Source organism: Paramormyrops kingsleyae, chromosome 8 (assembly GCF_048594095.1).
Source record: "Paramormyrops kingsleyae isolate MSU_618 chromosome 8, PKINGS_0.4, whole genome shotgun sequence".
NCBI classification, from domain to species: domain Eukaryota; kingdom Metazoa; phylum Chordata; class Actinopteri; order Osteoglossiformes; family Mormyridae; genus Paramormyrops; species Paramormyrops kingsleyae.
Window position 1 is genome coordinate 30682031 of NC_132804.1, and position 27695 is coordinate 30709725.

General features: G+C 47.9%; 2 protein-coding genes across 3 annotated transcripts in view; one reads left to right on the top strand and one right to left on the bottom strand.

Annotated features, from left to right (window-relative positions):
* The first annotated feature begins 845 nt into the window (after positions 1-845).
* Positions 846-13135, top strand: trpc4apa (transient receptor potential cation channel, subfamily C, member 4 associated protein a). 2 transcript variants are annotated; one of them, XM_023796659.2, is made up of 19 exons: positions 886-1098; positions 2073-2201; positions 2469-2585; positions 3477-3534; positions 3763-3818; positions 3979-4107; positions 4450-4651; positions 4778-4966; positions 7074-7216; positions 7496-7627; positions 7718-7776; positions 7869-7970; positions 8082-8165; positions 8436-8526; positions 8616-8756; positions 8840-8951; positions 9333-9445; positions 9673-9879; positions 10732-13135. In XM_023796659.2, exons 1-19 carry the CDS (start codon positions 970-972, stop codon positions 10867-10869), a joined length of 2331 nt encoding a protein of 776 aa, XP_023652427.2. In that variant the 5' UTR covers positions 886-969; the 3' UTR covers positions 10870-13135. The 2 variants fall into 2 exon arrangements, with proteins under 2 accessions (XP_023652425.2, XP_023652427.2); XM_023796657.2 differs by lacking the exons at positions 9673-9879; positions 10732-13135 and having other exon boundaries at positions 846-1098; positions 2050-2201; positions 9333-9670.
* A 45-nt stretch (positions 13136-13180) lies between these two features.
* The window catches only part of LOC111835907 (myosin-15-like), a 28489-nt gene continuing 13974 nt past the window's right edge, over positions 13181-27695 (bottom strand). Inside the window, 24 exon segments of the mRNA XM_072715151.1 lie at positions 13181-13534; positions 13657-13791; positions 14764-14826; positions 14950-15042; positions 15408-15578; positions 15980-16076; positions 16253-16383; positions 16545-16783; positions 16912-17038; positions 17325-17621; positions 18283-18373; positions 18555-18691; positions 18933-19113; positions 19115-19311; positions 19813-20068; positions 21935-22071; positions 22209-22332; positions 22742-22859; positions 23234-23321; positions 23874-23953; positions 24362-24479; positions 24576-24629; positions 25686-25778; positions 25892-25912. Of these exon segments, the coding sequence (XP_072571252.1) occupies positions 13753-13791; positions 14764-14826; positions 14950-15042; positions 15408-15578; positions 15980-16076; positions 16253-16383; positions 16545-16783; positions 16912-17038; positions 17325-17621; positions 18283-18373; positions 18555-18691; positions 18933-19113; positions 19115-19311; positions 19813-20068; positions 21935-22071; positions 22209-22332; positions 22742-22859; positions 23234-23321; positions 23874-23953; positions 24362-24479; positions 24576-24629; positions 25686-25778; positions 25892-25912 (2952 nt within the window). The 3' untranslated portion in view covers positions 13181-13534; positions 13657-13752.

Sequence of the window (27695 nt, forward strand, 5' to 3'; positions counted from 1 at the left end):
AGAAAATAGTTACTGGGGCCACCATGCGGTGAGATTAAGCACTCCTCGGAATATACGAGAAACAAGCCCAATCATTCATAATTTGTATGGATTGTTTCATTGAACGAAGAATGATTTAACCTTATGGAATGTTTACTTATGTATATACGGAATATATACAAAGTGCAATGTAATGGTATTGTCTTGTTTGAAATATTTTTTTTTTGTAAAAATGTTTTGTTGAAAAAAATCCTCTGAAGTTTTGTTTTAAATGCCCTTTTAAACTTTTGTTCAAATCAATTGAACTCTGCAGGTTTGTCATGCTACAACTAAAATGGTCGTCACTTTCTCCCCTCTATGTTAGCGCACTACTGCCCCCTCCTGGTTAATTCTTGATACATGTCGATGCCTCCCAGGATAAAAAGCAAATGATAGTTCTTGGCATCTGACATCTCACAAAGCAGTGCTTGGCAGAATCGAGTTAAAAGGGCGTCAGACACCATGCGCATGTTCAATGTGCATCTCCATCTCCATCTCCAAGTGTGTTACTTCATGGACACTGAAATTAAAACTCTAATATATCTGTGAAAGCTGAGAAATTAGTCCTCCATAATTTAATCGCGGGAATGATGATTCAATTAAGGCAGGTTTCCCGTTTCAGACTCATTTAAATTTGGATTCAGCTATATTACAGTCAAGCGGGATTGGTAATACATAGCCACAGTTTCAGGCAGAAAACCTCATCTGCAAAACCACTAGTCATTATAGTATTTTCCAGCCCTTGAAAAAATGTTTAAAAATGCACAATAAAAATTCTCAACATTAGTATTACGCGCGAGAAAAAACCAAAAGCAGGACGAGCGACCAGCAGCGGCTCCTGAATGACGTTATATTGGGGATTGGGCCGGCCGCTCCGCAGATGGCGCTGGAGACGCCGCTGTCCGTCCGCGCGCTCACGTTTTCCTGCTCGCGACACTTACGGAAGAAAGAATGATGGCGACGCTTGCGGGGCCCGAGTCCCCTCGGACGGGGGCGACGCGAAGCGACCGCGGCGGGAACATAGTGACGACGATCAGCCGGAGCCAGATCACCGGCCGCGGGATTTGTCGAGGGACGCAGGTAGGTCGCGCCTGAAGCGGCCGGCAGCGCTGAGCCCCGTCCAGGTACGCTCGTATGGGGAAGGCCGCTCACAGCCTGGGACTGACGTACGGGAGGTCGCCGTGGTGCGAACCACTATGTCGGTGAGACTCAGCGACGACGGACACGCTCGCTGTGGGCAGTCAAGCAGTTGCAACAAAAACAACTACAACAACAATAATAAGTCATCCGAGCGGAACGGCCGGGAGCAGGATGCCAAAAAAGCGGAACTTGAGCAGGGCTGCAGAACCGGGAAGGCGGCGTCCCTGTGGGGCTTCGGTTCGCCGTGGATGGCCGGCCCTCGAGAGCCACTTAGAGCCTCTGGCCGGCACCTCTACACCATTTTCAGGATTTATTAAGCAGTTTTACAGCCACCTGGCTGATAGCACCTAGATGGCAGCGTCCAGTCTCCCTTAATCCCCCGGGCCCCGCAAATGCCCCAACCTGAATCCCGAGAGACTGGGGCCCCTGCCGGTAACCGTTTCGCTGTCCTGGCACGGTTCTCGGCGTACGCAGACATGGTCTGCGGTCCCGGGTCTCTCCGAATTTACGTGTAATATGCCGGGGAGGAGCTTTATCGGGGTGAGCTGTGCTTGGGGGAGTGCCTTTTGAGGGGGTTAGCGGTGACCTCGGCTGGGTCTTCGCTTGCCGTACGCGTCACTCCAGGGTCTCCAGCCGGCCCGCTGGCGGCTCGGCGTCCCACTGCGGTCGGAGGGGATGCTGGAGCCTCCGTATCCCCGCTCGTGGGTTTAATTTAAAAGTCGCGTTGCATATAAAGCGGCTGAATGGTGGGGTTTGATTGTCAGGAAAGGATTTATTTTGGCACTGGACTGTCGCGGTTTTACCGTAAGTGCTGTCCTTTAATAACCCGCTTATGGTAGGCAGAACCTGAACAAAACAGCTTGTTTCTTCTTTTTTTCTTCTTCTTTTGAGACTACACCTCTGCCCTTCCCCAGGTGCCAGAAGCCCTGCTCCACGAGCGGGACCACCGGGCACGCTGGCATGGTATCCCCATCCTGCTGCGGAGGCTGCATGAGGCCAGCCACCCTAACAGCGACCTTAGCCGGGCCCACGCCGTGCTCAAGGTGAGTCGCCCTGACACCCATGGGGATCCTTTGCCCTTTCTGCCCATCCCAATGCCTGTGTGGGCTGTCACCACCCGTCTGGATGTTCAGGGGGGAGGGAAGAATGTGCTTTATGGGCTTCTCTGGAAATGTAGGGGATATGCATTAAATCTGGCTAGCCCTGTGGCCTCTCATCCCCTAGGTTGTGAGTTTGATTCCCACCCATCAGCATTTGCATGGATGTCCCTGGTCCTTGGCATAGAGGGTGACTGGGTTACTGTTTTCCAGGAAATGTCACCCCTGCTCTCCATGGAGGCCATGTCTCTTGTGACCGAAGACAGGAAATTCGCCCAGGAAGCCACTTTCCCCAACACGTACACCTTCGACCTCTTTGGGGGCGTTGATGTGAGTTTTTAGACACAAAGTGTGAGGGGAGTGTGACTGAATAGTGCTGAGAGTGTGAGTCGGGGGTTGGTTACTGCACCCCATATTTATGTGCTTTTAATAGCGTTCTGTGATTCAGCGGTTGGGCACTACGACCAGTGTTTACGCCCTTTTACAGCTGCTCTGTGATTTGGGGGTTGGGTACTATGCCCTGTGTTTACACCCTTTCTCAGCTGCTCTGTGATTTGGGGGTTGGGTACTACGCCCTGTGTTTACACCCTTTCTCAGATGCTCTGTGATTTGGGGGTTGGGTACTACGCCCTGTGTTTACGCCCTTTTACAGCTGCTCTGTGATTTGGGGGTTGGGTACTATGCCCTGTGTTTACACCCTTTCTCAGCTGCTCTGTGATTTGGGGGTTGGGTACTACGCCCTGTGTTTACACCCTTTCTCAGATGCTCTGTGATTTGGGGGTTGGGTACTACGCCCTGTGTTTACACCCTTTCGCAGCTGCTCTGTGATCTGGGGGTTGGGTACTACGCCCTGTGTTTACACCGTTTCGCAGCTGCTCTGTGATCTGGGGGTTGGGTACTATGGCCTGTGTTTACACCCTTTCTCAGCTGCTCTGTGATCTGGGGGTTGGGTACTACGCCCTGTGTTTACACCCTTTCTCAGCTGCTCTGTGATTCGGGGGGTGGGTACTACGCCCTGTGTTTACACCGTTTCGCAGCTGCTCTATGATCTGGGGGTTGGGTACTACGCCCTGTGTTTACACCCTTTCTCAGCTGCTCTGTGATTCGGGGGTTGGGTACTACGCCCTGTGTTTACACCCTTTCACAGCTGCTCTGTGATCTGGGGGTTGGGTACTACGCCCTGTTTTGTGCCTTTCATAGCTGCTCTTTCTTTTTACACAGCTCCTGCTTGAAATGCTCATGAGGCCCACGCTGTCAACGCAGAAGAAGAAACCGAAGAGTAAGCTAGACGCAGCTTAGGAATATGGGCATGGGCTCACTCTCCTCCTGTTGCCCCCCTGTGGTCAAATGATGGATGTATAGAAGGCTCTGAATTTACTGAAATCCCCCTTCTTATGGTGCAGAGCAGTTACACCAGTGACGTTTTTGTCTGGTGTCATTGAGCTGGCTATGAGGACGGATGCTTTGTAGGCAGCAGTAGCCTTATTTGTGTTCTCTCCCCCTACAGTGAACGATGACCTCATCAAGGACTGTCTAAGTGTTCTCTACAACTGCTGCATATGTGTAAGTCTAAGCAGTCATGGCTTAGTGGGGGTTGGACTGCGTTGAACGCACTTCACTTAGGAGGCACCAGTCCTCTTTGTATTCATTTGGACCCAGGTGCTTTTCCAAAGAGATGATGGTTCAGTGGGATCTGGAGACTCTGTGTCTTTCCTCCTCTCAGACGGAAGGTGTCACAAAAAGTCTTGCGGCTAGAGATGACTTTGTCCTCTTCCTCTTCACGTTGATGACGAATAAGAAGACCTTCCTGCAGACCGCCACGCTCATCGAGGACATCTTGGGCGTTAAAAAGGTCTGGCGGCCCCAGCCATTCAGATAATTTTCTCTAATTCCTTTTCCGTTTATTGTGGCGTCTACTTTTCATGTAGTCTCACTACACAGTTCACAGTTGATGGATGTTCTGTTGACTTGGATGTGAAGAATGTATATGCCAATAAGATATTAGTAAGAAGTTAGTAAGATGCTAAGAACTCTAAGGTAGGATGTCAAGGGCTCAAGTGAAGTGCCTGTTAAAATCTGGCCATGGCAGTTAAGCCTGAAGGATTAAGCAAACATATGTGTTGGGTATAAAGTTGTAAGAGATTGAGTGTGGGGATGTGGCCATAATCATGATGCCCTTCTTCTCGCTCCCCAGGACATGATCCAACTGGAGGGCATCCCCAACCTGGCTGGCCTGGTGCAGAGCTTCGACCAGCAGCAACTGGCCAATTTCTGCCGCATCCTATCCGTCACCATCTCTGAGCCCGACCTCGGTCACGATGACAAGCATACCCTACTAGCCAAGAATGCCCTGCAGAGGAAGAACTCTGGCCCATCCCAGGCTGAGATCAACCAAGGTTGGGCACGCTCTGCCCCAGTGCATCTTTCCGGGGTACAGGCATGGGTGGCATGAGTGAGCAAAGTAAGACCAAAGGGTTATAGCTGATTCCTCTGTCCTGAATCCCCACCCCATTCCTGGACAGTAACTCTGCTGGGAATACCTGGATTCATCGAGCGTCTCTGCAAGCTGGCCACGCGGAAGGTGTCGGAGGCCACAGACACCTCCAACTTCCTGCAGGAACTGGAAGACTGGTACGCCTGGCTGGACAATGCGCTGGTGCTGGATGCACTCATCCAGATCAACGGCTCGGAGGCGGAGCAGAGCAGCACAGGTAGCGCCGCCTAAAGGCAGAGTGGTGAAACTGCATGGTCCTGATCTTTGTGTGCGTGTGCAGGTCTATGTGTGGCCACTTTTCCATTGCATTTTCGGTACTTTCCCTTCTGCACTGACTTCCGGTCAGGTACCAGTACCAAATCAGCTGGAGTACTTATTTGGTATTTCAGTATTTTGGGGTGTGTATTGTTCATTAGTTATGGAAATAGCCAGTTTCTGAAACACAATACAATTGGTGTCGAGAAAAAGTTACAAACTCAGAAACCAATATTAAATTAAGTAAAAAAAAAAAAAAAAAGTTATAATGTACAGTACTGTGCAAAAGTCTTAGGCAGGCAAAGAAAATGTTTAGATTATCCTCGTATTGGTGTAAAACTATGATATTATTCCTGTCAAAGTGCGTCAGCTTAGCCATTTCAGAACCTCTGCTAAAATCACCCCAGTATTCGCAGTGACCGTCCAGTGCAGCCATGTATTTTTTGACTTGGCCACTAGCACCTCACACAGCTAGTCAATCTGTCACTGACTTTTTAAACCAAATTATTTAATTGAGCTGTTGGTGAAATTTAACAAAATCATGGAACGGCTGAGGTGCCCCTGAGGAGAAGTTTGGGAACTGAAGCGGTGTTCATCTAGCCATCCAACTAGATATCAGGAACTTTTTAGAATTTGCACATGTTCTAATGTTAAATTGTGTTTTTTGTTCTAAGCCAAAGTACACTTGCTACCCAGATAAACAGCTTTAAACATTCCTTTAGAATGGACTTTTGCACAGTACTGTATGTGTGGACAAATGAAGAGACCCAACTTTAATTGTGATCTGGTCAGAAGATCCAGAAGATCAGGATGACATGACATGACAAACTATCTGCTGTAATATAATATGGCTGCACAATATTTGGAAAAATTCCAATATGGTGACGTTTGATTTTGTTATAATAAATATAGTGATTTTTATAGCGTGAAAAAGGAGCTCAGCATAAATTTCTTGTGTGTGTAAGGTGTGCACATGTGTAGTGGAGGCAAGACACTAGAGGTGCACATGTATTTTACATACCACAGAATCTGATTTGCATTTGACTGCAATACTCTTAAAAACTTCTTTAAGATTGTGGGTGGGTTTGTGACCAAGAAGTTGTTGACTCAAGTTCAGTAGGAGACCCGATATCTTGAGTAAGGTATTTAATCCACACCGGTGGGTAAAGAATCCTGATATAGAAATTAGCTTAGGAGTGTGCAAAAATATTGGTTTTTGCAATAATTGTTTAATTTTTTTTTGTCCGATTTCAATATTTATCTGTAAGATTTACTGGTTGAACTTTTTGGGTAATTTTTTTTCCCGTTTTTTTTAGGTTAATTTCCGCCATGCATAAACATAGGGTTGCACTGGAGCATATTGCGATGCAGATGTCAGTGGTGCTTAATAGCCCAAGCTGTCTTTGAAATATTTGACCTCTGGTGCCCAGGCAACAGAAGCATCACTGCACCTCAGTTAACGTTACACTCACCCTGATGACAGCAGACGCCTAATGTTAGCTAGTAGCTTCTTAAACACGGTTAAAATGCCTAAGACTAGACGGTCTAAGGTGTGGCTGTATTTCACTCACCAGCATTCCTACGTTATATAAACTGTAGATATTTCATGTATTTAACCTGTGTGAATACCCAGCCTTAGTGAAGGTGAATGATCATCTGCTCTCTCATTGAAGCTGTTTATGGTAGTATGTAGGTCCCAGGGCTCAGCATGTGTGCTCATATGGAAGTTTGCTTTCTCAAATCCCAATCCTCACTCGAGTGTCGCTTGGACAAAAGTATCTGCCAATTGAAATAAATGTGGGTGTAATATGGGCTGCGCATGAGCCCTTTGTGAGTCCTTCAGCTCTGATCAGTGTGATGAAGCACAGTTCAATCCCCACGCTTGGGCAGAGGGGGTAATTGAGGTGTGTAATTGACCAAATGTACCAGAATTATGACCCAGTATTTTGTGGTAATCCTTTTGTTTTTGACGGCTTAATTTAGTTTACTTAGTTTACTATTTAACCAGCTTAGCCCAGGCACACAGATGTATGTGATGATGTATGATATCGCCTGTTTATGCGTCCCAGAGTCGTCGGATGAGAGTGCTCTGGCTGCCAGCCCTCTGAGGCACCGGCTGCCACGCTCCATGAAAGTGGTGCATGAGATCATGTACAAGGTGGAGGTCCTCTACGTGCTCTGCGTCATGCTCATGGGCCGCCAGCGCAACCAGGTGAGCCTCAGGAACCCCCCCTTCTTCGCCAGGCTGCTTTCGCGGGACTCTGTCTGTTCGATGTTGTGGCGTTTATAACTGAATGCTGTCTAACATCAGCCTTAAGCATCTGCCTCAGTGTGTGACCAGCTTACTGCATAGTAAGTGCAGGTCTTTGCAGATGGCAGCATTGCTCCTGCTGTCATTAGTGGCCAACGGCGTGCTCTCTTTACTGGATTGTGCGTGTGTGTGTGTGTGTTTTCACGGGTCACATGCTCTCACATCCGTTTGCCCCGGCAGGTGCACAGGATGCTGGCGGAGTACCGACTCATCCCAGGCCTCAACAACCTGTTCGACAAGCTCATCTGGCGGAAGTACACATCATCCAGCCACGTGCTGCACGCTCAGAACCAGCACTGTGACTGCAGCCCGGTGAGAGTGCCCCCTGCTGGCTGTACACTGTGCTGCTCCTCTGAGGCCCCTGTGCCTTGACTGCTGTCCTCTGTCTCCTTCTCTCTTCAGGAAATTTCCTTCAAGATACAGTTTTTGAGGCTCCTTCAGAGCTTCAGTGACCACCACGAGTGAGTGCCCCCCCCTCCCCGCTCTGTAGGGTCTTGCTGCTTCATCATTCCACTTGCAGATGTGTTCATGAGGAATACTGTCCTTGTTTTAGAAACAAATACCTGCTCCTGAACACCCAGGAGCTGAATGAGCTAAGTGCCATTTCTCTGAAGGCCAACATCCCGGAGGTGGAGGCTTTGGTCAACACAGACAGGTACCATGAGAGTCCCCCTGGTCCAGGAGGTTTAGTGTCTGGGTTAGCGTTAGCATTAGCATGACCATCAGGGTCAGCATAGCGCTCACTGTGTCTTGTCACCTCCTGCAGGAGCCTGGTGTGTGACGGGAAGAAGGGTCTCCTGACGCGGCTCCTCACGGTCATGAAGCGGGAGCCTCCAGACTCCTCCTTCAGGTGCTGGCCTCCTTGGAGCAACTGGGGGGGGGATGGGGATGCAGCCCCAAATTTGAGGCCAGGCAGGTGCTGGTTTATTTATGGGGCCCCACTCAAAAATTCACTTTGGGCCCCCCCACCACTCTCCCCAGTGTAGTGTCTGTGCCCAACAGGAGGCCCCATGCGAATTTGTGGTTTGGGTGGTATAAATACTGCCCTGGTGGCAGAACTGACAGCAAGACGTGACCAGCCCATGTGATTCCTGGAGCCGTACGTGTTGATTCCCTGCAGGTTCTGGCAGGCCCGAGCCGTGGAGAGCTTCCTCCGGGGGGCCACGTCCTACGCCGACCAGGTGTTCCTGCTGAAGAGGGGTCTGCTGGAGGTGAGGGCGCCCTCAATGCCACCGTCGCCATGGCGATGCGCCATCACATGTGCCGCTGCTCCCTTCCTCACGAGCCATTTCTGTGGCAGCACATCCTGTTCTGCATCATTGACAGCGGGTGCAAGTCCCGCGATGTGCTGCAGAGCTACTTCGACCTTCTGGGCGAGCTCATGAAGTTCAACATCGATGCCTTCCAGAGGTTCGACCGATACGTCAACACGGAAGAGAAGGTGGGCCCTCATCCCCGCCTGCTCGGCCTGCACATCGACCCCGCCCCGCCGCCTCACCCCCATCCCACCCTACCTGTTTGCAGTTTCAGGTCTTTCTGACGCAGATTAACAGCTCCTTGGTGGACTCCAACATGTTAGTGCGATGCATCGTCCTGTCGCTGGACCGGTTTGAGAGCCAGTCGGAGGATGTCAAAGGTACGGGGCGGCCTGGAGCCGGGGGGGTTGGCGTGACAGTGTAGGTGAAAATGATGCAGCCAACCAGGATAGTGCAGGATTTGTAATGAACCAGCATGAGACAGTGATGGTGGGAGATCGGTGATGCTCTATGTGTAGTTTTTATCTGTGCTTTCCGTAAGTGTGCCAGTCTTGATTTTAAGGAAAAGACGGACAAACTCGAGGGAAAGAATAGGATGGAAAAATTTGTCCTTTGCTCCTGCTCCGGTGTCCAGATGCAGGGATCTTCCTGGACCCTGACCTCTCCTTGCCCCGCAGGCCTTTCGGCATAGTGGGGGGGGGGTCTGGTGTGTTCTGCCTGATGCCCTTTGCACTGAGAGGTGTCCCTCACTCTGTCCTCAGTGGTGGAGACGCTCTCCCAGTGTCACCTGCTGTCCCACCTGGCTCGCGTGGAGAACCGGCTGGCCTTCCTCTTCAGGCTCATCAACATCATCAATGTGCAGACGCTGACACAGGCAAGGCCCTCCGCTGCCGTTCGCTCCCCTCCTATCTCCCTCCATCCCTCCTTCTTCTATCCGCTTATCTGGGTCAGGGCTGCACATGACACACATCTGACCGTCTGCATCCTCTGTTGGATGCTGGTGTCTGTCTGTCCTGGCGTGTCTGGGTCCGAACTACAAACATGCACCTGCAGTATGTGCACACATTCAAACTGTGTCATGTGATTCCCCCCCCCCCCCAGGAGAATGTGAGCTGCCTGAACACCAGCCTGGTGATCCTGATGCTGGCACGCCGTCATGGCCGCCTGGCCTGGTACCTGGGCGCCCTGCGGGAGAAGGAATACACTGAGAGGTACCCAGGCTGTCTGCTGAACAACTTCCACCAGCTGCTCTGCTTCTGGCAGCGGCACTACCTCAACAAGGACAAGGACAGCACCTGCCTGGAGAATGTGAGTGCGAGGACCCGGGCTGCCGGCCCCATGCCCTCTCAGGCGGCTGTGCTGGGCGCCGTTCCCCGTCCGTGTGAATATACAGTACCGGGCCGGGGTGTGAGCGATCCTGCTCTACAGACCATATTCACGCTCGCTCTGAAAAGTAGACATTATTCACCGCTGATTGGGTAAGATAATGAACAAACGTGCACCTGTGAGCAGGAACTGCCTGGAAAAGGAGCACTATGAAGGACAGATCAAACTGTGAGCTGGCCTGCCCCGTCTCCCACGGCCGCAACAGCCAGAGCAAAGCAGCCGCGGATGAGGAGCTGGCAGGATGAATGGATAGCAAGCGGTGTGTGCATAGTCATGGTGAAATCGGGGTGTTTAAATGCTGTGCCAGCCTGTGTTACGGCTGGAGGTGGCTAAGGGTGTTACAGGAGTACGCCCCCCAGGACAGGATGGCCAACATTTTTTCATGAAGTTCTTCAATTTTGCCAGCATATTCTTGTCTGTAATTTTCTTGTCTGAACAGAATACCTCACATTGGTGTAGATGTTATCTAGGTCAGACCGTGGCTATTTTGAGGAATCTGGTATTTAGAAAGAATTTTCAGGCTTCTTGGCTGCTGCCTAGTTACTCCTCATGTTTAGTGTATTGCATTTTCAGGTCAGGAAAAAGAGATTCATGACATGGAGAAGCTCTAGTATCCATCCGGCGTAATGTAACTCTTGATCCCCCCCTGCTGGTTTCTGAATGCTGGTGCAGCGATAGCCAGACTGCTGCTGTCGGGCCATGATAGTGGCTGTGCCGATGCCATCACCTTATCGCAGTGCTTGATCCTCCCCCCCCCGCTGAATCTCCCCCCAGAGCTCCTGCATCCCCTTCAGCTACTGGAAGGAGACTGTGTCGGTGCTGCTGGATGAGGACAGGACGTCGCCCTACGCCATCGTCAGCTACATCGACCAGGCCTACATGGAACTGGAACAGCACTTTCTGGAGGATTAGGCTTGTTCGGGTCTTGTGGGTCAGGATATCCCGTGGAGGGCTGTCTGTAAGTATGTGCTTGTGTGCCCTGAGGGGGCCCAGGGTTAACCCCCTTCCACACACACCTCCCACCCCCAGTCTGCTGGAAGGTGGCTACAGACATCCGTCTCCCAGGAAACGGGGACCCACGCAAGCTTGTAAGGTCTGCTGCCAAATGTTTCCCTCACCACTAGGGGGTGCTGAGGAGGCAGGATTAGGACCAGACAGCCGAGGGTCTCCTGGACTGTCCTGTGCGCCTCAGGTGGGCCATCACAGATTCTTATGGACGCTTCAAAAACAATCCGTGTGGATGTCAAATGGACACGCTTGCTGCAGAGTGTGGCTCTAGCTGCCTCCCACACTGACAGTCCATTGTGAGAGCATGGGCGTCCGGCGTGAACCCCAGGAAAGTAGCCGGGGGCTGTCCGAGGCGTGCGCCCGTGGGTGTGAGGCTGCTGTCCTCTGGCCCCCCCAGCCAACCCTGCCCTGTCTCTGCATCAGAAGATTCCCTGGCCTCCCTCACAGTGTGGCTCCTTTTTATTTCCCAGTTTCTTTGGTTTAATCAATTAGCAATTAATCCTTAATGTGTAAATATATACAGTATATATCTGTATGAAATCGCAGTGTGACCTTTCCCAGCGTGTGAGTGAGTCGGTTTTTATAACTTTTATCCTTGGGTCGTCACTGCTTATGAAGAGGGTATGAATGCTATCCATGTTCCATGTTACCGATGGGAATGTGCCCCCCCCCCCCCCCCCAACACACACACACACGGCGGGCCGCAGAGGCGGGGCTGAGTGTGCACTTGCTCTGGGCCACCGGACTGACTTGGAAGACTTAGTGTTTGGAATTCAGCTACCTCAACTCTGCACCGTGTAACTTTATATGACCTCCTGCTTGTTCTTGACATCATGAACTTTGGATGTTAAGCTACTTTTCGATGGAGATTCTGTTTAATCCCAGCATGCACCTGACCCAAGTGTGGTTTACCACCCACACCTGGGCGTCCCACAGTTAATCCGCATTCGCTGTAGCCTATCTGGTCCTAGCCAGACGACTCCATATAGACGCCATTGGTTGTTGTCATTATGTCCCTCCCCCTTCATTTTGTACCTGCACCCCAAAGGTAATTCACCCTCTGCATCCCTGGTTAAGTCATATCTGTGGAGTGAACTATTCTCATTTCAATCCTGTCCCATTCTATGGGGGGCGTCACAAGGCAGTAATCTCCTTAAGGGTGTTAATGGTCAGTGCATTGTCAAAACGTCGTTACAGTCTGCCGGTTTCCCATTCTGCTTGAATGGGCTCTTAATGTCCTCTTCATTTTCCTTCTTTTTACATGGAAACCTGAAGTATCTGGATATTAAACAAAACATTTAGTATCTCTTACAAGCATGTTAGAGTAAGGTCTTGTTGCCATAAAAATGTCCAGCTTAAGTTGCAGTAGCCGGTGTGTTTGAGTACAGCAGACTGAATGGGTATGAATTTTGGCCTGGTCCTCCCCCCCCCCGACCTGTGCCTCTGATCTGTTTCAGCTGGTGCCCCTTGTGTTTCAGATCACCAGCATGCTAACAGATGGTGCAGTGGGCGTTTGTAAAGTCTGCCTTATCTCTAACAAGCCCTATGGCGCTGAGCCCTTGTTCTTGCAGATTGTTTTTCTTTTTCCGGTAGTGTGTGTAATGGCTTGGGCTCTCCTAATGCTATACGTCACTCTTGAAGGACACAGTCCTGGTGCTCAGCGTGTAGCTTGTTTGTTCGCTTTCTCTTGCACTCTGGTTTAACAGATGCCAGAAACTGAAGCAGTGCTCAGTCTGCTGCACGATGGTTAGATGTGCTCGCAGCAAACTGCTGTGGCGCTAATGGGACAGGAAGTCAGTCGGCCAGCAGCACATCCACAGGGAAACCGCATTGAATTCCTTTTTTTTTTTTTTTTTCTTTTTAACTGATTGATTCACCTCTTAATTCATAAGACCCTTCCCGCAGAAATGCTATTTTGCATCATGCTAATGTCTCTTTCTCTTGAAATGATTTTGGATTTAGATTATTTAACTTTATTTGTAAATTTATGGGGGGTGGGAAATAAAATGGTAACAATATCAACTTGAAATCTGATACTGTCCGTTTTGTGACCCTTGTCATTGTCAGAGTTTTCTAGGTATAGTAGATATATGCCTTGGCGAAGCACTTTAGTGAGTTTCCCCTAAATGGACATTTAAATGAATAAAACATGGTTCTGAATTTCACCTTGTTTTTGGCTCATGAATTAACACTAACTTGAAATGGGCAACCTAATATAGCTGTTGCATCTTGTGACGAGGACAGGATGTGAAACAATTCACTGCTTTTATTTATTTTCCATATTTTGTTGGTTTGCTTTCATTTATCGAGACTGTTACCTATTCATACAGCAGGGTGAAATCTGATGCATAGCTGAGAGGTACAAGAGCACCACCTTCTGGGAATACTGGCAAACTGCAGGTTCATGTCCTGTCCCCTTCTGCCAGTGGTTGCCCTGGATAGCATACATGTTTCAAGCTTCATGGGTCATTACAGTGTGTAGTTCTTTTTCTCTACCCCACACGGTTACTGTAGCTGTTTTGTGGTTCCGCACATTTTCCAGAGGTTTGGGGGCACTTCACTTCACTGCCTGAAAATGTAGGGAAAGGCGTTTGGTTATTCCAGGTGGCTGTAGGCTGCGAGCTGGCCTCACTGGCATGCCTAATGCATCCCGTGCAGTCTGCTCATTACCATGGCGATCATGCAGCTCACCTTCCGTCCCTGGTCCCGGGTGCGGAGGCGTAGCTTGTTGACCAGCGTCACCGCCATCTCCGCCCGCTCCTCCGCTTCGTCCAGCCCGTGCTGCACCTACTTGGACTTGGCCAGGTTGGAGTTAGCCTGTTCCTCCTGAGGAACGAGAGGGGGGGGGGGGGGTGATCAATGAACAACCCCAGTACTTACTAATATGTTTTAATTTAATGGTGTGAGTAAAGCTTGACCTATGGTTGTGCGTAAAGTGGACGCCATGTGTACTGTGTAGCGCATAGCCTGATGTGCACCTCCCCAGAAATGTCACTACGAGTCAGGGCGCTGCAGACTGCGCACAAGTATAAATGCTCACAACGGCATTGGCCACCTTGTAAACTGTGTAGAGCAGTGTTTCTCAATCCAGTCCTCAGCGAACCCCAGCCAGTCCACGTTTTTGCTTCCTCTCAGCTCCCAGCGCACCTGTACCAGCTATTCGGTGTTCCTGATTGGCTGGGAGGGAGCAAAAACGTGGACTGGGTTGAGAAACACTGGTGTAGAGCCTACGAACAACCATAAATCAAGGTTTTTGACTTTGACCTCACATTTCCAAAGATGCTACGTCAATCCCTGCACCCAGCTCTGCATTTGTGGAGTTGGCGTGTTCTTCCCATGTTGTCAGAAGATGTGATTAGTCAGATTGGCACCTGTATACTGCTCACAGTACATTACTGTGTGTGAGAGAGTGCGAGTGTGTCTGGTCTTGTGAAGGACTGGCATCCCATCCAGGGTGTACCCCATGCTTGTGCCCTACCCTTCCTGGGATAAGCTCTATGCAAACACTGTGTCCCTGACCAGGATAAGCAGCTGGAAAATGGATAAAATCATACATACAAATGGGACTGTATGTATAAGCATGCAAATATAGCAAAATATGTGCAGAAGATGTAAAGTGGGTTGCCAATGTAGTGGGAACACTACATGAGCTTACTGTGTATGTACTTGCATATGATTGTTCCTGATCTGAGCATTTTTTAACTAGCAGATGATAATGGATTTGGTCCAGGATGTGATGGCCTCTGTTCACCTTCAGACACTTACCGCTTCCTCAGCTTGATGTTTGTAGCTCTTCACCTTAGACTGCAGTTTGTCCATGAGGTCCTGCAGACGTGCCAGGTTCTTACGGTCCTCCTCAGTCTGCAACCAGAACCGTCCTGTTAGTTCAGTACCAGCCATACCCAACTCGTATGTATGGCCAGCAGGGTCTCTCTCTGAGAAATCCATACCCACGAGCCCCCATCTCTTTCCAGAAGGGGGTACCTGGTATGTGAGCTCTTTGATCCTTCTCTCATATTTGCACTCCCCCTTCTGGAACTCATTGCTTTTTTTCTGCTCACTCTCCAGCTCTCTCACCTAATAGAGAAGTGCTAGGTCATGTTCTTGCTTCTACAAGGACCGTGTGGCTGTGAAGAGCTAATGGCTATCTTGGGCACTGAGAGTCGGGGTGGTAAGTGTCACCAAGAGCACAGTTGCAGGTTGTGTGTAAATATTTAATTTATTGGGCAGATACTTTTATCCAAAGCGATGTACAATTCAGACAATTAAGTCAGCCAAACAAGCTTCACCACATTTATACCAGACTGGAATTGCCAAGTGCTCCACAATGACAAATGCTGCAAGTCTTGTCATTCTAATTTAGATTTAGTGCCAGACTTTGAATCCAAGTATGAATTACAAACCAAAAAAGTATGTGATTCACTCCTTCCTTCATTTCTCACCTTGGATTCCAGCTTCTGGATCTGTTTCTTGCCCCCTTTGAGGGCAACCTGCTCAGCCTCATCCAGACGGCGCTGCAGGTCCTTCATGGTCTGCTCCATGTCCTTCTTCATCCTCTCCAGGTGGGCACTGGTGTCCTGCTCCTTCTTTAACTCCTCTGCCATCATGGCAGCCTGGAAAAATGGCATCAAGAAGCAGGACTTTGTTAAAAAAAAAAAAAACAATAATCATTAAAATCTGAATCGTCTTTCTGCAAGCTGTCTCCTTAGGCACATTTTCTTTAGATTTGGAGATCCCTAGAAATGGGACACTCGAAGAGTGTCTTGGGTTACATTGTTTAATCTTAAACCTAACCTACTGTTCTTTCAGTATGTAATTCTACTCAAGCATTTTCTCCATGAGCTCCATGAACTCTCCATGAACTCTCTCAGTACTGTCTTCCAAGTTTTTCAGAGCTGGAAATTGGTAATATCATCTGGAAAACACTCATATATTCCAGGATATATAGGCTGTCTGCGCTCTCTAGAGGAACGCCATGTCACGGTACCGCCCCGCAGGCTAGTGATGCTCTCACATCAGTGATGGCCTTCTTGGCTTTCTCCTCAGCGTTACGGCACTTTTGCATGGCCTCTTCCACTTCTCCTGAGAGCATGGAGAGCTCAGCAACATCACTGAAAGAAACAAAAACAGTATTTGATTTTACAGATTTGTAAGGCTGTCTAAAAAAACCTGAACAAAGTTACCGTCAAGATAACTATAACAGACCAAACACAGAAAATAAATCTGAAGGAACACTAAAATACATGGAATAAGTGATATTCAGCAGAGAAAAAGGTGAAACACTCACTTAGCTTCCTCCAGTTCTTTTGTCCTCTGGATGACGTCAGTCTCGTATTTGGTTGTCCACTGGGCCACCTCAGCATTGGCTTTGGACAAGGCCCGCTGGAGCTCTGACTTGGCCTCCTGCTCCTCCTCATACTGCTGCCTCGGCAGGTCACAGTCATTACGGGATGCTTGCAGAGCATGAACCAAGGCATTCTTAGCCTGTAGCACCATCAGCCACCAGCTAGATCGTACTAAGTGGATCATGCATTGTAATCTCTAAAAACAGGTGAATCTGCCCAACAATGTCGATCTACCTTGTTTTCATCCTCCAGCTGCCTTTTGAGCTCCTCTGAGTTCTGGGAAATGGAGTTCCTGGCATACTGCAGCTGGGAAATGGCGTTCCTGGCATGGTGCAGCTGGGAAATGGAGTTCCTGGCATACTGCAGCTGGGAAATGGAGTTCCTGGCATACTGCAGCTGGGAAATGGAGTTCCTGGCATACTGCAGCTGGGAAATGACGGCTTTGCGCTCTTCCAGTCGTCTGCTTAGCTCCCCTGCATGAAGGAAGGCAAACAAAATTGACAAAGTACTGTAAGCATTAGATGATTGCTAAAACTGCACAAACCCACCTGCAAGATCTGTAAATTCCACACCCAAACCCCAGCCCTGCTCTCATACCCACCACTCTCTGTCTGTGCTCTGGTTTGAGCAGAAGCAGCATCGTTGAGCTGCCTCTGGAGCTCTTCCACCTTGGCCTTTGATTCACTCAGCTGATCTTCATATACCCTGCACATCTTGTCGGAGTTGACCTAGCCAGACGATCACAGTAGAGGTGCAGGTGTTCAGAATATCAGGTACTGCATTATATACCCAACAAAGAGTAGTATCAGCGGACCTCAATGAGAGCTAAATGCTGCTTTTTACTTATAATTAATCCTCATGGGCATCGCTGCCATTAAATCTGAGGGGGACGTGTCCCCCTCATATTTCATAATTATTCGTTTGGACCCCCCCATATTTAACATAAAATATTAGTTTTATACCAGTGTGTCCCCCCTAAATTCAAAATGCTTCTGATGCCCATGTTAGTCCTACTTTGCTCTTGGACAGGTGCTCTATATTGGAGGCCAGGTCATTGTGCTCCATCTTCGCCTCACTCTGCTCCTTCTCCAGCTTCTGCTTGACACGCTGTAGGCTATTGGTCTGCTCGCTCAGCTCTGTCACACTGTCGACGTGCTTCTTCCGCAGTGTGGCCACCGTGGTCTCCTGGTGGAGCATGGCCTCCTCCAGGTCGCGCCGCAGTTTCATATAGTCCACCTCTCGCTTTTTGTCAGTCTTGGCTCGAGTAGCCCGCTCTACCTCAAGCTCCTCCTCCAGCTCCTTGATGCGGGCCTGGAAGAGAGGATGTGGGATCTTAGGAGCTAGTCAGCTCTGAAAAGGTCAGTTAGACAGCAATCAACTGGGGACACCACACCTGTCTACTGCTGCTACAAAGCATTCATGGCCTTCACATGTCAGACTTCTCCTGCGGACAATGCATTAACAATTATCAAGGTTGCTAGGATATTTCTAGCAATATCCATGAAGGCACCACACTGCTAGGTAGCAGTTGCCAAGGTCTGCATGATGTTCCTTCAAAGAAGGTTGATTTCATGTTTTATACATGTTTTTGTATCAGATTTAATTCTCTTATTCAAAATGTTTATCTAGAATGACTGGCATTGCTGAGACTGCGACCTTGGCAACATAAAACGTGACTTCTTAAAAAACTTTTGCCTGCAAGCTAATCCCAACATTCAGCATCAGAGCACCAGCCAAATCAACTAATCCCTGAATTTGGTACTAGAGCTCCAGCCAAACTGGCCAATTCCAACATTCTGCACTAGAACAGCAATCAAACTAGCCAATACCATCATTTGGCATCAGAGCAGCAATCAAATCATCCAATCCCAGCATTTACCACCACACCATCATCCAAACCAGCCAATTCTCAGTATTTGGGCACCAGAGGACCAACCAAGTCAGCCAATCCCAAAAATCCAATCCTTCACACCTGCAGCTCCTTGATTTTCTTCTCCAGTTGCATCACCAGTGTCTGCTCATGTTCCATTTTGGAGTTGACCTGACTGATCTCAAAATCTTTTCTGTTCAATGTGGGGAGAAACCACATTACTATATAAGTGCAAAAGAAGAACACATCATATGTGAATATACTCTTCCATCAAAACACGGTAGCAGATATCAGTCAAAACTGCCAGAAAACTGCTCAGTTTGAAGGGAGACACTCATTCTAAACCCCAGATGAAATTTTAAGTAGAAACTGACTTCTCCTCCAGCTGCTGCTTGTCGTTCTCCAGATCCATCACAGACTCCATGGACAGTTTGAGATCCCCCTCTATTTTACGCTTGGCCCGTTCCAGATCCATGCAAACTTTCTTCTCTTGCTCCAGAGAACCTTGCAGCTAAGTTGGTAGCAGGAGTTTTGGGGGTTAGAGAGAACTGCTCATTGTACCCAGAGTCATGGAATATCTGTCTTCATATTAATATTTTCTGGCATATGAAACAAATATTAAAAGAGGAACTAATATTTTGAATAATTATACGTAAAGTTTTTAGGGACTCGTACAAAGCGGTTGCTATGCGCTACATTACCTAGATGCACCACAAAGATATGACTGCAACCGCATTCGATTGGCTACTCACATCATCCACCTGCTGCTCCAGTTTGGCTTTGGCCTTGGTCAGGCTATTGACCTTGTCCTCCTCAGCCTGAAGGTCATCTAGTTTCTGCTGGTGGGCTTCCTGCAGGGCCTTCTTCTCTTTGGTCAGCTTGAGGATGGTCTCATCCAGTGCAGCCATTTCCTCCGTCAGGTTCTTAATCTGGAGATGGTGAAAGGCAGGCATAGGTGGATGTAGGGTTGTGGAGAGCAGGGTATGTAGAGGAACAAGTGAGACAGGTAGGAAAAGAGGGGAGTGGAGACAGAGAAGAATGGAAGGTGGCAATCACTTTGGCCTCCAGCTGAATTTTGGTCTTGATGAGTAGGTTGCAACGCTCCTCTGCATCTGCCAGGTTATCCTGCTCCTGTGGATAGGGGTAGAAAAGGAGACGGTGAGGGCATCCTGATGAGGATGAAGGGTGTGCAGTCAATGAGACCCACAAAGTAAGGAGCCAAAACGGTGGAGAAAAATACCGACAGGCTTGTACAATGTTGTTGTGCAGTTTTTACCGGCTGGGCTGGAAGGTTTCAAATTCAGTTTTCGTTGAGGCTGCAACTCGGCGAAACATTCATTCAAATATTAGGCTAATGTTGACAAATCCATGGCCAATTTATGGACAAGACTGGGGCTTTCAATATATAGAGATATAATAAAATTATATGGTTCAAACTAATTTTAAACTAATTTTAATAATGTGCCTATGATTGGAAGGTCACTTGGTAGAGTGATTTCACTACTGGACCCCTAAGCAAGGCCCTTAATCCCCAATGGCTCTAGGGACTGGCTGACCCTGCCTTCTGAAATGTACGTCACTTTAGATAAAAGCATCTGCTGCATAAATAGATGTGCATGGTAGAACACTCACAACTTGGAGCTGCAGCGCGAGGTCGTTCTTCTCCTGGATCAGGCTGACTTGCTTCTCCTCGAGCTCCTTGCACTTGGCCTCAGACTTCTCGAGGGCCCCCTTCAGCTTGAGGAACTCTTCCTTGAGGTTGGCCATCTCCTTCTCCATAGACGCGCTACACAGCAGTGGCTTAATCTTGAAGAAGAGCTTCATCCAGGGTCAGTTTTTCACGCCATGAAAAGCCCAAATTTTCCACTGGATAATCAGCAGGGCATCTCTGCAGGGGCAAACCATGGTTCTGTGTGAAGAATCTATCTAATACGCACCAGAAAGCTCTAATGGTGTGAATCAGTTAAACAGTAACTCTTTGAATACATTTGAGAGAACAAGAGTGCAGAAGTATAGATGCAATAGCAGGAAAGGTTAAAGAATTGGAATTTACAACATATACACTACATGGACAAAAGTATTGGGACACCTGACCATTACACCTACAGAGAATTTTATGACATCCCATTTTAAATCCATAGACATCAATATGGAGTTGGTCCCCCCCTTGCAGCTATAACAGCTGTCAATCTTTTGGGAAAGTTTTCCACAACATATTGGAGTGTGTCTGTGGGAATATTTGCCCATTCATCCAGAAGAGCATTTGTGGGGTCAGGCACTGATGTTGGACAGGAAGGCCTGGCTTGCAATATCTGTTCTAGTTCATCCCAAAGCTGTTTGATGGGGTTGAGGTCAGGGCTTTGCGTGGGCCAGTCAAGTTATTCCACATCAAACTCACCCAACCATGTCTTTATGGACCTTGGTTTGTGCACTGGGACACAGTCATGCTGGAACAGAAGAGGGCCTCCCCCAAACTGTTCCTACAAAGCTGGAAACATAGAATAGTCCAAAATGTCCTGGGATGCTGAAGCATTAAGAGTTCCCTTCACCAAAACAAAGAGGCCAAAAACAACCTCATATCATTATCCCTCCTCCACCAAACTTTACAGTTGGCGCAATGCAGTCCCATCCCTTCACAAATGTTTGTAAACCTGACTGCATGGCTAGATGCTTGATTTTATTCACCTGTGGCAATGGGCCTCAATTCAGTGATTGAGAGGTGTGTCCCAATACATTTATTCATATAATGTACATATATAGGAAAATGCATGTTTACAACACAAGCTAATGTATACCACAGTCACTTTGTCTACCTCTTTCATGTCTTTGTATTTTTATATTTGATATTTTAAATACTTCACATTCTTGTTTTTTTTGTTATTTGTTGAACTTAATCTGGTTTATCTTCATTCTTTGAATATTTATATGCACCTCAAAGCATCACTGGGGAATTACACTCATTTAGCTTTGTTGTAACTTGTTATGATTTCAGTAAAGGCATTCTACTTTTAACTAGCTAATCCCTCTAATTAAAAGGAGTGACCAGATACATTTGACCGTATAGTGAATGTGTGGCAGTTTCAGAGCGGAGGACAGCTGCGTATCTTGCTAAACGTGGTCTGTAAATTTTCAGGTACCCATCACAACCCGAGGCTCCCGATAGGCAGTACAGCCTGAATGTATGTCTGCAGGAGAAAAGCCGAATACCTGTGAGATACCAGCAAAGTCTATACATGCAGAGCAGAGGTAGGATTCGAACCCCCAATCCTCGAGGTGTGAGGCACTGTACCACCCTAAATAAGAGGTATCAATCTCAGCCCTGTCTCCTGTCTGGCTGCCCTCTCTGTGGAGATTGAAGAGTGTAGGTCAGTCTGTAACCTGAGCCACCTGCTCCACCATTGTTCTAAATAAGAATCCCATGTCTCCATCACCAAATAAGGTCTGGGGCCTCATTGCACCCCCAGCATCAGCTCATGCCCCACAATGGCGAGGTGGGGCCCGTCTGAAATAGGAGGCCCTAATCCTCTGTCGCAGGGCAGATGCTCTGCCGATGTGATCACTTGCAAGATCCTGCTGGAACAAAGGGGGCCAATGGGCAGCTATTTTTAAGGGGGCTCAGAGCGGCTGCCATCACACATTTAACCACAAGGGTCACGTGGAAGGGGCCGGAAAGGACCATACGGTACTGAACGTTTCATAGCACCTAATGTGTCTCACAGAGAACTAAGACAATGAGGAAGAACACTGCTCGGACCTCCTCTCCACCATCTTCTGCAGCTCCATCCTCATCAGCTTGCCTCTGCTGACTGCCTGCAGCATGGTGAGCACCTTGGCCAGCCGCTCGTCCCACATCTCCACCTTCTGGCCCAGCAGGCCGGCCTTGAAGAACACCTGCAGGGCACCATAAACGCACTTCAGAGCCGTGGAGTGCCCTCTCTGCCCCAAACATGCAGCCATGCATGTCATCACTCTTCTGAAAAGCATGCTAAGCTTCAATTGATCACCCCCCCTCCCCACCAGTCCCTCACCTTGGTGTGCCCGAACTTGTACTGGTTATGGTCAATTATCAAGGAGCCCAGGAGCTTCTCAGAAGCCTTCCTGCTGTCTATGAATTTGTCGTCTGGGATGGCGTGGGGGTTCAGGATGCGGTAGCTGTGGGAAATTTATAAAAATAAACTTGGTAAATCTCTGTAGGTGTTTTGACAGAAACAGTGTGTGCCAGTGTATATGTACATACCTGTATATACCTGTCTTTATGCACATATGCTTGGGTGTTTATATATGTACATCCATGCTTGTGGTGAGTAGGTGTGTGTAGGGAGTTATATGTGTAAGGAGACCCACTGCTGCTTCAAATCTGTATGAGTTGGGGAAGCAGTGCTTTCTTGTGACATTGTGTCCATGATCAGAAAATCGTGGCAGAGTGATGTCACCATTGGGCCCTTGAGCAAGGCCATTAACTCTGTCACTTCAGGGACTCTCTGACTCTGCTTTCTCAATTATATGTGACTTTGGTTAAAAGCATCTGCTAAATATGTCCAATTGTAACTGACAAACGCACCGCTGCTTGAAGTCGGCGTAGAGGAGGCGGTTGGGGAAGCCCTTCCGGCAGATGCGGATTCCTTCCAGCACACCGTTGCACCGTAACTGGTGAAGCAATAGGAAGGCGTCCATGAACCCTGTGACAGGAAAAACAATCTAAGAACAAAGGCGCAACAACAATGGCAGCTGGTAGACTGGGCACCGTCAAGTTTCCTAGGGACAGCAAAAGTCAAACCCGCAGGTGACCAATTGGGACTCCTTGGTTGGAGAAGCTTAATCGTCAATCTTTTAGTGCTGCTTTCATCTCCTACACCTCGGTATCGTTTCAGCAGAGCATCAATGTTGACTAAGAGTTGTTGATTGGCCAATCCAAAGTCTACCCTCAACAAACAAGGCTGAACATTTCAACTTTTAAATAAATGGAGCTGCTCCAGAATCAGACTTCGTGCCATTTCCTAAAGCTTCCCTGTACCAACATGAGCTACAGAACAGCCCGAAAGGGGGACCCTACCTGGCGTCTTGCTCTCATTGGGGATGATGCAGCGCACAAAGTGCGGCTGGGTACTGCGTAGGTTGGTCATGAGCTTCTTCAGGTTCTCCTGCAAACAACCAGAGCAAGATGGGAAAAAGCTTATGAAAACATTGCATTGTACCTCCTGGCATCTCACCTTGTTGGCCCTGGGTTTATACCTTGGTTATTTGCTGTGAAACACAAATACAGAGGAGCTTGAGAGCAGTGTCCAGGAGTCCAGGAGGGATCACTGCAAATCAGTGGATGCTGTAGACATACCTGGTTTATGAAGCTCTGGAAGATGGAGCTAGCACAGACTTAAAGTGATGTTCATGTGCTTAACGTCCCTAAACATCACTGCAAGTCTTAACTACCTCCTCCTCTACCTTGGAGACACTGTGGTTGGTTGGATGTAGAAGATTTGTTGAGGCATTTAAATAAGAACAGGATGCATTAAGGGTGAGTGTATGGAACAGCAGGATTTGAGGTTGCCACCTGGAGGAAGCTAAGGCTGGAGTAGCTACAGAGTCCTGTACTTCAGCCTTTAAATTGCTCCAACACATCATAGCAGCCGTGGGGTGGGGGGGTATAAAGCGCTCCATCTCATAAGGAAGCAAAGCATGTTGGAAACCAGGCTAACCTTGTGTAGCTGTGACACTGTCTGAAAAGAGGCCGCTTTCTTCCTCTTTTCCCTGGTCCCTGGTTTAGCTTCAGCTGCTGCTGGAAAGAACAACAATGTCATGAGTCAGCAGAGTAAACAAGCACCGTGTGTCAACAATTAAAGATCCCATCAAACATCCAAATGCTAGAGGAATGTCATCATGATATCTTTCTAATTTCCTAGCTACCTAAAATGTTAATGGTCATGGTAGTGTGCAATTCACCTTTTGCAATATACCAGCTTAGCATTCAATACAATAATGTTGTCATACAAATGCACATCTCCTCTAATTCCATGTTCAAATCAAAGTCACAAACAAGTCTGTAAAAAAAGCTGCCCTTGAACTCTTTGTAGAAATGGAGAGTTCCACAGCTGTTCCAACAAGTATTCATTGTTTTGCCTTCTAACTGTCCACCTACACCACCATCCATGGAATCTCAGACTTACCTGTTTCAGAGCTTTCTCACCCTGCTCCTCCCGTGGCTTTTGCTTGAGCTTCATGTTGCCAAAGTGCATGATGGCGCCCACTATTTTATAGCAGCCATACTTCTCGTCGGGGCTGAAGCCCAGGATGTCCATGGCATTCTGTGGAAAAATGGTGGAAAAAAAGAAGAAACAAGGCTTAGGGTTCACAGCAGGTTGTAGAGCTTAAATATTAGTACAGGGGTAAAGGTGTCTTACATCTGTAGCTAGTAGCTCCTCCCCATCTTCCCGGTTCTCCACGGGTGTGACCCCCTGTGAGCAGAAGTGGTAGTCACAAGGGGCAGCGTGTGGCTCAGTGGGCTAAGCCTGCATGCCTATAATCAGAAGGTCACTGGTTCAAACCCAGCCACAGCACATCTGTGGGTCCTTCAGCAAGGCCCTTAACCCCCAGCTCCCTGGGCACTGCTACAGGTGGCTGCCCTTCACAGACAACTTACTCTACAAAGAGCAAGTTGAGGGAGGTGTAAAAACAACTTCCCCATGGAGATTAATATTTATTTTGTGGGCAGTGGTGGCTTGATGGTTAAGGAAGCGCACTTGTAATTGAAAGATTGCAGGTTCAAATCCCCGACCACCAAGGCACTACTGAGGTACCCTGAGCAAGGTACCGCCCCCAAGCACTGCTCCCCAGGCACTGAATTAGCTGCCCCCTGCTATGTCACGCAAGTCACATATGGGTTAAATGCAGAGGACACATTTCGTTGTTGCGCACTGTGTGCTGTGGTGTGTTGACAATGACCACTGATCACCTAATTCTAATTTTAATTCTAGTCATAGGGGTTGGAGGACACCAGCAGCAGGTCTACAAAAAGAATGGTGGGAGTGGTGTTAGGCATTCGGTTAAAGAGACCAAAAATTTTACGAAATTTAATCATGCATGTCATAACACCATTGCTGTAAAAATCCCAAAGAAGGTTGTTGCTATGCTGGTCTTAGGTCCTCGTACCCTGGAGCTCTGGCTTCTTCTGGGACAAGATCTGATAGTAGATGTGGTAGCTCCTCTCTCCAGGTTGCTGAAATATCACTCTGGATTTTTCCAGGAGGCCTATGAAAAGAAATCCACACAGATGGACATCTTCTCTCACGCATCTTCCCAGATTCTCAGATCCACATTCCAAGAATGGTGAAATCTCCTTACCGAAGTCAATGTCAGCAGAGGCCAGCTTCCCCGTGGGCCCAAAGTGTGTTGGAGGGGAAGGTGGTGCACAGGAGATCAGTCAGCTGGTACACACACCCCCTCCACACAATTCCTCTTCAGCCTGAGGCCTCGATGTGGCCCCCATTGGTGCACTGGCCCAATGCACTCACGAAACGGGACGAGTTGTCATTCCTGAGTGTTTTGGCATTGTCGAAAGCCTCCATGGCAGGGTTTGCCTCAATGATCTGGTCCTCTAAGGTACCCTGTGAGGGGAATGGGACAGACACACTCTGTTCAAGCCCTTTGGGCTCCTGTTTGCTTTTACAACCCTGTATGCTGGACGTCTGAACGTTGTTCAACATGAACGTTCACTCACCCCAGTTTTGGAGGCCGGACCCTGAGCAAAAAAAAAATCAACGACAATACACATTTCAGGGTGTAAACGCTATAATTCAGCAGCAAAAGTCAACCAGCATGCACCGTTTACTGCGGTTAATGAGGTACATGCTCTGTTATTCATCAGGAGAGGTTTAACTGATGCCATGATGTGCAGATACTGCCATATGACTCGCTAAACATCATTAATAATTCACTCACACCAAATCAGGCAAATTAATATTAATATGTTAGTCTGTAGACATATGCCTATAAATAGTTGGTAAGAAAGACGTTATCAGATGACAAAAAATAGTACACAAAAAACAGTGAAAAAGTGGGAAAATGACCAAGAACAAAAAATATGTGTTAATGACAAAATGTCTCAAAAAAAGAAAAATGAAGAACAAGAAGGGACAAAAATAAAGTGAAAAAGAAAAGGTGGGAAGTGACTTTAAGTTAGCTTTAGGAGTGGGGGCACAATGTGATAAGCCCTACCCAAGTCAGAGTGGAGACAAGAGAAAAACAGGAGGGGAAAAAAGGATGAGGTTGGGTGGCTCAAAGCCTAACTCCTATTTGCCAGCTGCATCCCCCAGGGCCGCCACAATGGCAAAGTACTGAATGACACGTTTCCTGTTGACAGTTTCGCCAGCACAGGATTCTCCGCTAGGAGTAGCAGGCAAAATGATATGTACAAGAGAACCGAAGCGCGATGGCCGGATCTACAGCACTAAACATCACTTTAGGAACATCAAAATCTTAGGGGCAGAAAGGCATGGGCAAAAAACCTTAAAAGATACAAAAATGTCACCAAAAACAACCTGCAACCTGTTTTAAAAAAATTATGAATAGAGTTTATAGACAGAAAATCATGCACATACATAATTTAACTCCGTAAACCACTCGTTAGCTTACTGACTTGTAAGTTACAAGTAACTATACTGACTTGTAAGTTACAAGTAACTATACTGACTTGTAAGTTACAAGTAACTTTATTGACTTGTAAGTTACAAGTAATTATATTGACTTATATGTTACAAGTAACTTTATTGACTTGTAAGTCACAAGTAACTATATTGACGTAAAATTAAGTGAAGAAGCTGACTCACGTGATAAGCATGGACTGGTTCTCGATCTATGGGAAAAGTCAATAATAAATTGCCAGCAAATACTAACGAAAATGACTAATAAAACACTCACTTCTAAGGGCAGACATTCTTAAATAAATAAATAGTAACTTTGACTTAGATAAACGAAGGTAGAGACACCTTTAGGAGGATATCTTCAGCTGGGCTTCCCTACGTTACCATCATGCAGGACTCTGCGCATTTCCTGTCCTGTAGGAAAGGGGTTCTTGACCCTCGGGCCACTCACTTGTCGTTGTAGGCATTGTCGGCAATGGAGTAGATGTGGGGTGGCACCTCGCTGCGCCGTTTACCCTTGTAGGCTGCAACCACCGGGGCGGTGTAGACGGGAAGTCACTTGTAGGGGATCACCGTCACGCAGAAGAGACCAGAGTAAGTATGTGGCCAGGAAGGGAGATCAGCTGAGCAGCTGATGAGCCCGCGGAGTGCTGGGCCTCGTGAAATACGCTGACCCAACATCAACTGAGCGAACATGCTTCACTGGATGTTCCAGCTTGATGATGACCCTAATTTACAGAACTGGCTAGAAGTTTTCACACGTAAAGACAGACTCCGGCCCTCCACGATGCTGTGCTGGTGATGTGCTTATAGACTTTATACCATGTCCCCTAAGTGCGGCAGGTTTGTATACACGCTCCCAGCTGTCACTTTATCATCATG

What these genes read in the sequence shown, in the direction of transcription:
- trpc4apa (XM_023796659.2), top strand. Translation starts at nt 970, where the DNA reads ATGATGGCGACGCTTGCGGGGCCCGAGTCCCCTCGGACGGGGGCGACG. An exon ending in ACCTCTTTGGGGGCGTTGAT is followed by an intron (nt 2,586 to 3,476) that starts GTGAGTTTTTAG and finishes CTTTTTACACAG; the next exon opens with CTCCTGCTTGAAATGCTCAT. An exon ending in ATGTGCAGACGCTGACACAG is followed by an intron (nt 9,446 to 9,672) that starts GCAAGGCCCTCC and finishes CCCCCCCCCCAG; the next exon opens with GAGAATGTGAGCTGCCTGAA.